The 13,165-nt window shown below is 41.4% G+C and overlaps 1 protein-coding gene across 2 annotated transcripts in view; it reads right to left on the minus strand.

The window, feature by feature from the left end:
* SMPD3 (sphingomyelin phosphodiesterase 3) overlaps window positions 1-13,165 on the minus strand; it is a 115,410-nt gene that overhangs the window by 12,534 nt on the left and 89,711 nt on the right. For both annotated transcript variants that reach the window (XM_069968417.1, XM_069968418.1), the window contains 2 exons: window positions 11,244-12,817; window positions 310-385 (listed from right to left, as the gene is read on the minus strand). In XM_069968417.1, coding sequence (XP_069824518.1) covers window positions 310-385; window positions 11,244-12,569 — 1,402 coding nt within the window. In that variant the 5' untranslated portion in view covers window positions 12,570-12,817. The remainder of the gene's footprint in view (window positions 1-309; window positions 386-11,243; window positions 12,818-13,165) is intronic.

Genomic DNA, 13,165 nt, shown 5'->3' on the forward strand with positions numbered 1-13,165 from the left:
TGAGGTGTTCTTGTTCCCTGGGGGTGGGGCTACCTCCCTCAGTGCACCGATGCGCCTCGGTCGACCTGCCGCTCCTAATATTAGCAGAGTGCCTTCCCAATATTTATTAGAAGGGGTGGGCCAGCTGGGTTAGATCAATCCACTAAGGGCAGTAGCTCCAACCCCAGCACACCAAAGCACCTCCTTAGCATATCTATGGCTCTCAAACTGTATGGTATATTGCTAATCCTTGTTTGTACCCATTGATATATGCATGTGGTTTTAATGAATTCATTCAATTCTATTAGAACATACAGGCAATCGACTTACCTGACAGAGCATGCAGGTGAGTGCAGGAGACATATCCCACAATTCTTTGGTCCTGAGGAGTGGTCCCCACCTGCACCTAAATACCAAAATACAGAGAACAGCTTTTAGGTATACTACACCTACAATTACAAATTAATTTCAGACCCTTCTTGGTCATAAAAATTTAGGAATCTACATCACACACTAAAAGTCGGTCAGAAAAGCTTGGACTACACTAATCTCAAAAAAGAAGAAATTGTGGACCTCAGGGATGTAACACAATGACAGTACTGGTCAGTTATGTCCATAATATCCTTGAATTTCTGATACAGATTTTTTTAGGGGCATGACTATGTTTGAGTCCATCAAGTTTAACCTATAACTTAATCCTGGCACAACATTCCACCATATCCTGTCATCTAAAATTTTTCCAGGAGGGCATCCAGACTCCTCTTGAACTTGAGCAATGAATCAACCATCACAACATTGTACACATTATAGAATTATAGTAAAGGGTTCCCATCTGTGATGATCAGGGTCAGTGTTAGTGGGGGTCAACCTGGGCTTCTGACTTAAATAGGGGCCTTAAGACAGCCATTGGACCATTGGCACGTTACTGAATTTTGCTATAAATGCAGAGGCAGTAATGTACTGTTGGTCCAACAGATTTTACACAAACAAAGTTACACTTTATTGGCAAGATCATCTTGATAATGTCATTACAGGTACAATGTACAGTACATAGAGGAGAAGGTAATGCCTGAGTCACCTTGTAGGGGGGCAGCATCAGGGAGCAAGGGGAAAAAAACATCTCCCATCTCTCATTTAAACTTGCCAGCAAATCTGGTGTTTTTTCAAAAGGAGGGGGGAGGAATGGTGGTATTAGTCAGGTCTGGTATGGCGGTGTCATCCAGTGACAGTATGGCGGTATTGGTCAGGTCTGGTGTGGCAGTGTTACCCAGTCACAGTATGGCGGTATTGGTCAGGTCTGGTATGGCAGTGTTATCCAGTCACAGTATGGCGGTATTGGTCAGGTCTGGTATGGCGGTGTTATCCAGTCACAGTATGGCGGTATTGGTCAGGTCTGTTATGGCAGTGTTATCCAGTCACAGTATGGTGGTATTGTTCCATTTTGGTATGGCTGTGTTATCCAGTCACAGTATGGTGGTATTGGTCAGGTCTTTTATGGCGGTGTTATTCAGTCACAGTATGGGGGTATTGTTCCGTTTTGGTATGGCGGTGTTATCCAGTCACAGTATGGTGGTATTGGTCAGGTCTGGTGTGGTGGTGGTAAATGTGACGCCTGAAGCTATTTCCTACCAATCAACCAATCCTATGGTGAGAATTCCTTCAGACAATATGCAGACGGCTCTAATCATTGATTCAATGTAGAAATTTGTTTATGTTTTAAGTTAGAAACTATGAAAAATCTGATTCAGACAATATTTCTACATGCGGAGAAATGCACGTCATCTGCTGTTACCAGGATTATCAGCCATACGCCTATTGGCTATCGCATGAGGGTCTGGTTTTGGCTGCATGTGGTCAACGTGGCTTAAGACTGAGCAGATATCAATATGATGTTCAGAATTTAGAAAATCATGATGCTAACTGGTTAGTTAAGATGGGGCGTCTTCAGGTTTAGTGCCTAGGGCAGCTAGTAATACGGCCCTGGGGAGCAGGATATGTGAGTGAAGGCCATAAAGCAATGTTTATGTGAGACGGGGCTATAGAAGGCAGCATATTGCATAAAGTGGGCATAGGGAGCAGTATATGTAAGGGGAGGAGCCATGTGGAGGAGTGTAACTGAACGAAAGATCCATAGGGAGCAGTATATGTCTGATCGGAGATTCTAAAACCACCATAATCAGGACCAAGTCAACCATGCCATGAGGGTACAAACCATATGATCAGTACTCAATGGTTACATATACATATGCTACAGGCAAATATGAGGGGGCCAGGCCTTAGTGATGGGTGTGAGACAAGGATTCTCTTTTTGGTGTTCTTTGAATCTTAGTACCAAATAGCAACATTTTAGTAAGTCTAACAATGGTGATATTGTACTTAATTCTACAGTGCTTAAATGGGTTATTAGTAGAGATAAGCGAACTGGGTTTGGGTTTGAGTCGATCTGAACCCGAACTTTCAGCATTTGATTAGCAGTGGCTGCTGAACTTGGATAAAGCTCTAAGGTTGTCTGGAAAACATGGATACAACCAATGACTATATCCATGTTTTCCACATAGCCTTAGGGCTTTATCCAACTTCAGCAGCCACCGCTAATCAAATGCCGAAAGTTTGGGTTCGGATGGACTCGAGCATGCTCGAGGTTCGCTCATCTCTAGTTATTAGTTTTTTTTTTCTGAAAACCCATTTTCATATAACTAGTTAGGGAATTCTGTGTTAATAAAGGTGATGGAGGTGTTGAAATATCAGCAACAGCTGCAGACTTATTAAGTGCTGAGGGAAGCATATTTAACAGAGAACAGATGGTGGGGTGTTATCTGTTAATGTTTATTAATGTGTACAGTGGTACCTTGTGTGTAATGTACATCTCTCTAGTTATGACATAATTCTTCTCTGTTTTCTTTTGATATCAAGTACATGATGGTTTCTGCATGTCACGTTAAACAGTTAAAATGCTACTGCCATTTAAAAAAATGTGATTGATCAGGATGACTAGATCACTAGAACAAGCGGGGAGAAGCACCCAACTAAGAACTTCTCTACCTGTCTCTCTCCTTGCTGTAGGAGATGGGCTGTGTAGTATTTCTATAGAATGCATCTCCTACAGTGAGGAAAAAGCCAGGGAGAGACATGCTTAGCTGAGTGCTTCTCTCTAGGGATGGTCCGAACCGAGTTTGGTTCGGGTTCGTATAAACCCGAACTCTTGGTAATGATTCCTGCTGTCTGCACGCTCCGTGCAGCGGGCGGATCCAGCGGGAGGACCGCCTGGAAAACTGGGATACAGCCATAGCCATAGGCTGTATCCCAGTTTTCCAGGCGGTCCTCCCGCTGTATCCACCCGCTGCATGGAGCGGGCAGACAGCGGGAATCTGATGCCGAGCGTTCGGGTTCAAACGAATCCGAACCTCGGAGGGTTCGGACCATCCCTACTTCTCTCTATTCATTCAAGTGATCAGTGGATCTCAGCACCCAGACCCTGACTGGTCAAAACTTTTCAGATGTGTCTGTGACATGTCAAAACATTTCTTAAATGATAGCGACTGCAAACAGGGCACATCTGTAACAGGACAGTGGGTTGCTCAGGATCAGCGTGTAGAGTGAAGAGCAGTTACAAAGATCCTCACTTATTGTGGAAGACCTCTCCTGTTTTGTAGAACACAGACAATCATTGATTTGAATCGGCTTTGTGTGACTGTCAATGTTCCCTGTGGTGGTGCTCGAGAGAAAATGACCATTTATTGCCAGGTTTCTTCACAGATTACAACAGATTCACAGGGATTAAAGCATGGGCACTTTATGTGATCAACTTATTGTCATGAGACCCGTCTAAAAAAAAAGCAATTATCTTAAGGGAAACCCCCTTTGTAGCATTCAGCCCACAACATTTACTGTATGACAATGCACAACACAAATGGGATTCAAACAGCAGGGTCTGCACAAGGCAACATCAAATGCAGGGTGGGCCCTGTTTCTGCATACTATAAAAGTAAAAGATCACCACTTAAATGTTGGCATAAAACATCTATATAATGTCCCCAGATACCTTAAAATAGTCTATTGCATCCTATTGCTCTCCAGAGAACTAAGCAGCAGCTTCAAAGTACTGCAGGAACCTGGTGCAGGTAAGCATCAGCCTATACTCTATTCTTCCTGCACAGCAATGGGACACCTCACCTGTCAGATTTTTGTGACCTTACTGATACCCCACCAGGACAATTAAGTGATATGTGCACTGGGGTCCCAGTGGCTCTAATATTGCACACTGGGGTATCACTCACTGTGATATATTGACCCTGTGCTATCCTACCTTCATTGGGTCTTGTAACACATCTAGGTTCCTCAGGTTTAGGTTTCTTTAATTGATGATCATTCTTAGGCTCTATTCACGTCTTATTTCTGATGTCTATCACCAGTATATGCCGACATATACTGAGGTATACTTGCAGAGAGCCAATTGACATTAATGGACTGTATGTAGCCTCCATTTCTCTGACTTACACAATAGTCCATATTTTTGAGGCCCCCACAATAAAGTATACTTTGGATATAGGCCTGCCATGATTATACCATGTTGTCATATTTTCCTGCTATCCAGAGGTATACAAACTTCAAACTCTAAAAACAAGATGTGAATAAGGCCTTAGTTGTGTCACTGGCATGTACAATATATATTCAGCAACCTAGAGCGTACCTGTCTTTCCTTAGGGTGCGTTCACACAGGGCCGTCTTACCCATTGGGCATGGTAGGCGGCTGCCCGGGGGCCCTTGCATCCTAGGGGGCCCCTGCCCTGTGACATGTTCCCTGGCCCTTTAACTGGGAGTGCTCTTGATGAGCAGATATGGGCTGTGCACAGCTCGCTCTAGTGGCCGGAAGCTGCATTCTGCTTCCGGTCACTAGAGGCCTCTCTCACCCCCTGCATTCCCGTGCGGAGCACGAGTGACGTCACCAGCAGAGCCCTGAGAGGAAGGAGAAGCTGGAGGCCTGAAGCACAAAGCTTGAGTGAGTATGTGCTGATACCAGGGAAGGTGTTAATCATGGGAGTGCTCTCTGCAGGGATGCAGACAGGGCTGTGGGTGAACTGGTAAACAGGGAGGGGGGATCAGGGGTGTAACTCCTCTAAGTGTGTATATATATCTCCATTCAGTGTAAACAGCAGTGTATTATATACTTATCCTCCTCCTGAGAGTGTATATATCTCCATTCAGTGTATACAGCAGTGTATTATATACTTATCCTCCTCCTGAGTGTGTATATATCTCCATTCAGTGTATACAGCAGTGTATTATATACTTATCCTCCTCCTGAGTGTGTATATATCTCCATTCAGTGTATACAGCAGTGTATTATATACTTATCCTCCTACTGTATGAGTGTATATATATCTCCATTCAGTGTATACAGCAGTGTATTATATACTTATCCTCCTGAGTGTATATATCTCTCCATTCAGTGTATACAGCAGTGTATTATATACTTATCTTCTTCCTGAGTGTGTATATATCACTCCATTGTTGTCTCCCTGTATACTGTATAATACAATATACAGGGAAACAACATTGCTTATATATAGAGAAGGGCAAAACAACATGTCTCATATATACAGAGGGGCAACAACATGACTATTATATATGAGAACCATGTTGTTTCCCTGTATACAGTACAGAAAATGTAGAAACTGTGCAAGTCTTTCCATTATAATTTTTCCCTGTCAGTTCCATTCCTGGTCTTGGTTAATGGATGGAAGTACTGGGTGTGAACACACCCTTAATACGGAAATATTAAGCCCACAACAGTCTTGAAATCAGTTATGTTTCCACTACTGGAACGTGCTGTCGTTTTTTGGGAAAAAGTGCCCCTCTATTGATAATGACGCCGGTAGTGGAAACATAGCCTAAGGGCCCTATTCCATTGGACGATTATCATTCGCATAATCGTTAACGATTAACGATCTCAAGTGACCGCTATTGTGAAAGACCTGAAAACGTTCACTCATTTCCATGGAACGATAATCGTTACTTATGTTCGTATTTGCGATCGTTTTTTCTTCGCTATTTCTTCGCTATTGAGTTCGTATCTACTGCAAACAACTGAACGAGGTCTTATTCAATGCGAACGATTTGCGAACGTTTTGCGAACGAGCAACGATAAAAATAGGTCCAGGTCTTATAAAGCGATCAACGATTTCTCTTTTGGTCGTTAATCGTTAACTGCATTTCAACCGAACGATTATCGTTTAGATTTGAACGATTTAACGATAAACTGAACGATAATCGTCCAGTGGAATAGGGCCCTAAAAGTGGCTTATTAATACTAGTTTACCACTAGCAGTGCTCTACTACTGGGGCAGCCAAGATGCACCTCAAACACACTGACACCAATTTACTATTGCCATTTGCTCTAAACAACATGACCTGCGCCACATTTATCATGACTCTTAAACAATTTTTAAAACCGCCTTTTACCAGGTCTGACAAAAGGTCATTCTTTTTTTTTTGTGCTGTGACATCACTTTTTTTTAACATTCTGATTTCATTATCCATGTTGGACATCACTGCATCAAAGTGATGTACTACAACAGTTTTTACTAACCCTGTATGGTTATGGTATTTATTTATTTTTTTAACCCAATACATTTCTGTGCAATAGCCCTTTCCTGAGATTTCATAGCAAATGTTATTCCTGTACTCTGTTATAATTTACATAAATTATCCTCATGCTTTGACATTGCTGTGGTCCTTAGAGCTGAGCAAAACTACAATAAGTTCAGGTTTGCATAACCCTGAACATTCTGCATGTGACTCCCAGTGGCTGGAGAAGATGGATGCAGCCCTGGGCCTGCCTGGAAAACATGAATACAGCATATGGTCCTTACTCTTTGGCAGTGACAGCACTAGATACCTTTACCTGTTCTGTGAAATTGCTGTGCATTACAATATAATGCTGTTACTCCACGCCTATGACAGCACCCAATCACAGCCCAGCTTTAATTTCTCGAAATGAGCTGTGATTGGTTGCTATCTATCTAAGAAAAAAATAAGACACATTTTTGTCTCAGACAAATTGGTAAATCTTGGTCACTGTGTGTCCTTAACATACTGTGGCCAAAAGCAATTTCATATGACATTGCAGTATTTAGAACCTTAGTATTTAGGGTCTTTATAAAGAAAAATGTTTCTTTTTTCCACTTATCAGGCTCATTTTGCTGCTTCCCTACTCCTCATAAACTAATTTTTCACTCTGAAAAAGATACTACCTGTAACGCCGATATTGGAATAAAGTAAAGAACTGTTTACATTTAATTTAATTTTTTTTTTCATTTAATCTCTACGCACATATTATGATTGAGCATTTTTATCTTTGAGGGTGAGCCGCACAATAATGACTTCATCTGATATTATGTTACATGGCATATACTGTTTATGCCTTGTTTTTTGTCCAGGTGAGATTGGCAATGCCGGCTCTCATCCTCTCTGCCATTTAGCATCATGTAATTATGTTACTGCATCATTTTTGTGCAGCATGTGTGAACACAGCCCTAATTTTCACTGCAGATTTTTGCACAATCAGTAAAGGTGCAGCAACTTTCATTCTGTCATTCCTTGCTGCTCAGGTGTAGTAGGGGGCTGGTTAGAGATGATGAATCACTCAGGGCATCCAGCCAAGCCTCCTGTGACATCACGCCCTGCCCCCTGTCTGCATCATCAGCCTGTGCTCAGCAAACACACACAATGTAAGACAGAGGCATTAAATCTTTGTCTCCTAAAGGGAAATAGCAGAGGGAGCAGGAGACAATGTGAATTGGCACAGAGGCCAGTTTCCTTCACTTTCTGGATGTTAATCAGCTACAAGTGTGGCAGAACCGCACAGATATGGAAATACATTGTATAGACAAATCTGTATAACTTTTAATGTACTTTTAATAGAAAACAAGTTTTCCTTATTGGGCGTTCCCCTTTAATACACAGTTTTGACCATGATGGTCATGTATGCTCAGAGACGGATCTTTACCTGTATTGTAAATGTAATAATTTAGGAGACCCATCTAAAGTCTAAATACATTCTCAGTCTAAATAAATAAGTTGCAACTGTACAACTAATTTTTCAACAGATAGCTGAAGGTTAACAAAAAGCTATTTTTTCATAGAACAATTTTCTTCTTATTGTCTTATATTATCTCCATATGTCACTTACTGAACAAGTAGAGTTCATACTTTTCCTAAACTTCCTGATCAATCGCATCTTCTCACATTCAGGCAGATAAAATCAATTCAGGAGAGGTGTGCATCACGCTCCAGCCACAGCAGGTCACCGACTTGGGGAATTAGAAGCACATCTGAGATTCCTTACAGTGTATCTCTGGGGCAATATTAATAGTTGTCGGTTGTGGCTCTAGAACAGGACTCGCCCTACAGCTTGTCCTGTTTGTGAGTGTTTTCCCCAGGAATACAAATATATTTTAAAGAAGGATTGTAATTGGTCTGTAAATGAGGACTTGTTTTACATGGCCGATATTGCATCAGCTATTGTGGTGTCCTACCCGGGGTGTTATTAGTGTATACACCCCTTGCAAAAGCCTGTATTCTAAGTAAAAATGGTGATGAAGTAGTACCTAAGTTTTGCCACTAGATGTCGCTAGTATGTATGTCTTGTACCTTTGTATTGCACAGCTGTAGTACTCAAGTGGTTATTGCTTTGTGATTTGTGCACCAATGAGAGCTCTTTCCTCTTCTCCACCTATCTCTATTCTCCTATTCAGTGAGATGTTCTGCTTTTGATGTAAACTTTCTACTCTCCCTCCCACTACAGTTTACTTGAGTATGACCCTTTCCACATAATTACTACTGGCTAAAGTGTCCTGTATTGGCAGAGGCTTTGAGATCTGCCTCATGGGGTAATTCAAAAGTTGATCTCTCTGGATGCCTACAAGTACCTCCATAATATAACTACCAAACTTCTTCACAAATCTGCTATCAGATTGCTTCTGGGCACTATAAATCCTGCTAAATGTTTGATTGACATTGGAACAATCGAGCAGTGCCTTCTCAGTCCAAATTACTTAATAGAATCCAGGATTGTTCATCTTTCCAACTGAACAAATTCCATATGATCTAGGACCATTACTTCGACCTCTATATTGTTCTCTGATGTATGTTTCCTTTTTGCTGCTGTATGTGTCTACAGTATCCCCCCCATGTCTTGTTATTCTATTTAAACTTTGGATAAAGCTGTAGAGTCTTTCTAACATGTTGTATTCATAATGGTATTGATGTGTTTTAGATATATGGTGTTAATTAGGGTTGTTTTTGCTCCTTTTGGTTTTTATGCATTCCTATGGCTAGCTCCCTCTCTCTCTTTCTCTACATACAGTGTATGTGCATATAAATATATTCCACACTCTTTGTAGCTTTAACTGCACTCATAAGCTATTGTTGTTACATTTGGGATTCTTTCATTATTTGATAGTCCAACTGATTTCTTAATTGTTCCACTACGGCTAGGTTCACACTGCCTTTTTGCATCCTTTTCACTGTATTCATTTCAGTACATTTTTTTTTAACATTAAGAAAAATGTGGGCGACCAAATCTTTGTGTATTTTAACACATAGGGGGACATTTATAAAGTCCTGCTTTTCTGCGCCGGACTTAAAAATGTCCCCGTAGCTCAGACACTACAGAGATTTATGTAGAGGCGGACTGCCTCTGCATAAATCCTGTGCGCTCCGCTGCGAGCTCTGAGTCCATGCCCCCCGTTCTGCCCCCCGTTCCGCCCCTAGTGTCTAGTATCTCCTCTATACAGTAAAGTGTGATACTACATATCCTGTACTGCTGTGTGTCTAGTATCTCCTCTCTACAGCACAGAGTGATACTACATGTCCTGTACTGCTGTGTGTGTCTAGTATCTCATCTCTACAGTACAGTGTGATACTACATGTCCTGTACTGCTGTTTGTCTAGTATCTCCTCTCTACAGTACAGTGTGATACTACATGTCCTGTACTGCTGTGTATGTCTAGTATCTCCTCTCTACAGTACAGTGTGATACTACATGTCCTGTACTGCTGTGTGTGTCTAGTATCTCCTCTCTACAGTACAGTGTGATATTACATGTCCTGTACTGCCCTTTACCTGGGCCAGGATGAGTTGAGCCTTTGGGCACCAGTTGAGGGTGGCTTCATTTTATTTTTCCATGACCCTGTGTGATCTGTACAGGACCCTGAAAATACTCCACTCCTCTACATAGAAATTTAGAGTCTCTTGTAGCTCTTTCTGACTGTTATATGTAAGGACTTGCTGTATCCATATTAGTTAGCTGCTTATTTTCCTTTAATTTTTTTTTCTAACATACAATGGTTTCAACATACAATGGTTGTCCTGAAACCTATTAATATTGTATTTTGAGGGACCACTGTATATGTTAAATGTCAATATGTAAAAATGGCAGTGTGAATCAAACCTTATTAAAAAAAAAACATTTAACTAAACAGGTATATAAAAAGTTTACTTACAATTACTCACTGAAATGACACCTTTAAAAATCGATTTTTTTTTTTCACGTACACAAAACAAAAAGTTCCTAGTTTTTATGGGCTTGGAATTTACAGACAAGTGGCGTCCATGTTGGAGATAACATTGCACCTGACAGAACTTTGGACAGGAAATCTTTTAGTAGTAGGGAGATATAAAACATTGGTTTTTACTTTTACAAGCTTTTGATAGGTCAGTTAAAGAACTTCAGAAACATTTTAAGCAGCGAACAATTCTCCCTTGGGACAAAAATTAGGCAATAATTGAATTTTCTACTGGAACATTGTTAATAGTGTACAGTTCGTGACTGATCAAATCCCATATAATCAATAGTCATCTTGGCAACAAAATAAATTTGTTTCCATAGCTCTGTGAGTACACTGCACCACAAAATGTCTTTTTCTTCTAACATATAGTAATTGGAAAAAAGCAGCTACAGTTAAAACAGCAGAGTCTGAAAATCATTTAGATGATCGGTGATGTTTATCAGCTTATAAAATGATTTATGGAAACATCTGATACATGGACATTTTAACCTCCACCTCCATAAATTCAATGATGAATGTATTCAGATTTCATTAAGTGTTACATACATCAATCTGAGTACCAGTTTATATCTGTCTGTGCTATTAAAACTGTATCAAATAGCGTCTGAAAGTCTGCTCACTGCAAGGACTATGCAGAACAGTGACAGCATTGAAATATATTGTGCAGCCCATGTATAATACACAGTGACTCACCTTAATAAACAGAGCTCCCTTGGCGGCCAGCGCGTCAATTCCTCTCCCATTGGGATAACAGTGATAGGTAGCGTCCAGTATGGGGTAGCGGCTAGCAAACATAAGCCCACTGTTCAGGACTTTAAAGCCGCAGCAGCCATGACAGCTGTAGACCCCCACATCATATAGAATATACTCAAAATAATAGTGTAATTGTTCTTTCAACTTCTCAGCGGCCCGTTTGTCAAATACTTCCTGGAGGCAGAGGAAGTCCAAGTTAGCTGGGAAGAAGGCAGAGATTTCGTGGTCAAGGATATCATCTGAATGCTTTTTTTTACGAGCTGCAGCTTTTTTAATAATGGATGCCTTGTAGAGAAGTTTGTTATTAATGCTGCTTTGGTCAGTAGCTCCATCTGCCACCCTGCCCTTGACTAGGGATTCACGGGAGGTGGTGCAGCTGTCCAGACTTCCGCCATCCCCTTCCCTGTGCTTATGGTTAGAGGTTGGGCTTTTTTGAAAGTCCGGTTCTGTTTCAGCCAAACAGGCCACATTGACGTGTCCGCCCATAGGATCAGGCTCCGTATCGGATATGTGACCACTGTCCTCCCCACTGATTCGAATAATACATGCATCCTCCCCTTCACCCATATCCCCACCATTTTTCCCATCCCTTCCCTCTTCATTACTATTCTCCCCAGAATTATCTACTTTGTATTCCATGGATGTAGTTCTCTTCATACCCATATTGACTGCTCGATGGGTGACATCTGTTCCCTGTGGGGAAACTAGGCTACTAAAGCTTGCAGCACTGATAGATGTGTTGGTTGGAGAGTCTATGTAAATCTTGATCTGAGGTCTACTGGCACCATTGCGTATTCTTCTTCCAATTTCTTTGGCCCGTGCCTGAGTGTTGAAGAGGTTAGTAAACCTGGCCAGTGAGTCAGGCAACAGGCAGACATTGGCAGAGCCAAAGCAAAAGCTCTTAGCACTGCTTGTGGCTCTCCATTCTGTTAGCAGCTTTGCTCCGCTGGCCCTGGCCTTGTCTTGGAGTCGAGAGTAGATATAAGGTCTACGAACAGCTTGGAGAGGTGACCATACCAGGAATCCAATAAAAGCAAAAGGGAGGGAGGAGACAAGCAAGGCCAAGTAAATCGGGGTAGTGATGATAATACAAAGTGCCTGGAAGTAACAGGGATCATCGGACCGCTGACGTTTCTCATAGGTGGTTGGCAGAAAAGAGGCTAGGAGACGATCTCCAAGCCAGAAGCATGGAAAAATTAGTGCCCAAGACAGGGAGTGGAGGAATGAAAGGAAGCTACTGGGGAAGGGGGAAGTGTGCAAAACCATCTCAGCTCAGTGGTGTCCTCTTCATGGGAGCTTTTGCATGATGTCACTCTTATTGAATTATACAAATGAAGGGGGCAGAAGGCAACATCCACCTCCAAGCCCCCCCTCCAAAATGAAGTAATTTGCACTTCTGGCAAATATCACCTTGACATGTCACCAGAACCAAAAATATAGCTAGGACATGAATGTTTTTGTGGCCAGAAGTGTGTCATCGCTTGATTGAAGCCTTCATATCTGCACAAGGTATTCTGCAGTGAGAGAAAGAAAGAAAAGATTATTTAAAATTGGTCAAAAATATAACTCATGTAAAGCTATCAGAACAAATCTGAAAAATTACAAAAAATTATCTTGTTGCTTTGGGTATAAAACTGTTTTAGAACTTTTGCAGAGTGACCAAGATTGCCAACCTTCTGCCAATTGCAAATTCTCGCATTGAAGTGAAGTGGGGCTGTTGGACGTTTGTAGTGGCTATTAAATCATACAAAACAGTATATAATCCAATGGGATCTCTACATATCAGAATCCTAGGTATTTACCGGTGATCTATGTATCGGCATCCTTTCAACTATGATTCATTTGTTTTGTATATAGTAAGA

The sequence above is a fragment of the Dendropsophus ebraccatus genome, chromosome 4, assembly GCF_027789765.1.
Source record: "Dendropsophus ebraccatus isolate aDenEbr1 chromosome 4, aDenEbr1.pat, whole genome shotgun sequence".
NCBI lineage: Eukaryota > Metazoa > Chordata > Amphibia > Anura > Hylidae > Dendropsophus > Dendropsophus ebraccatus.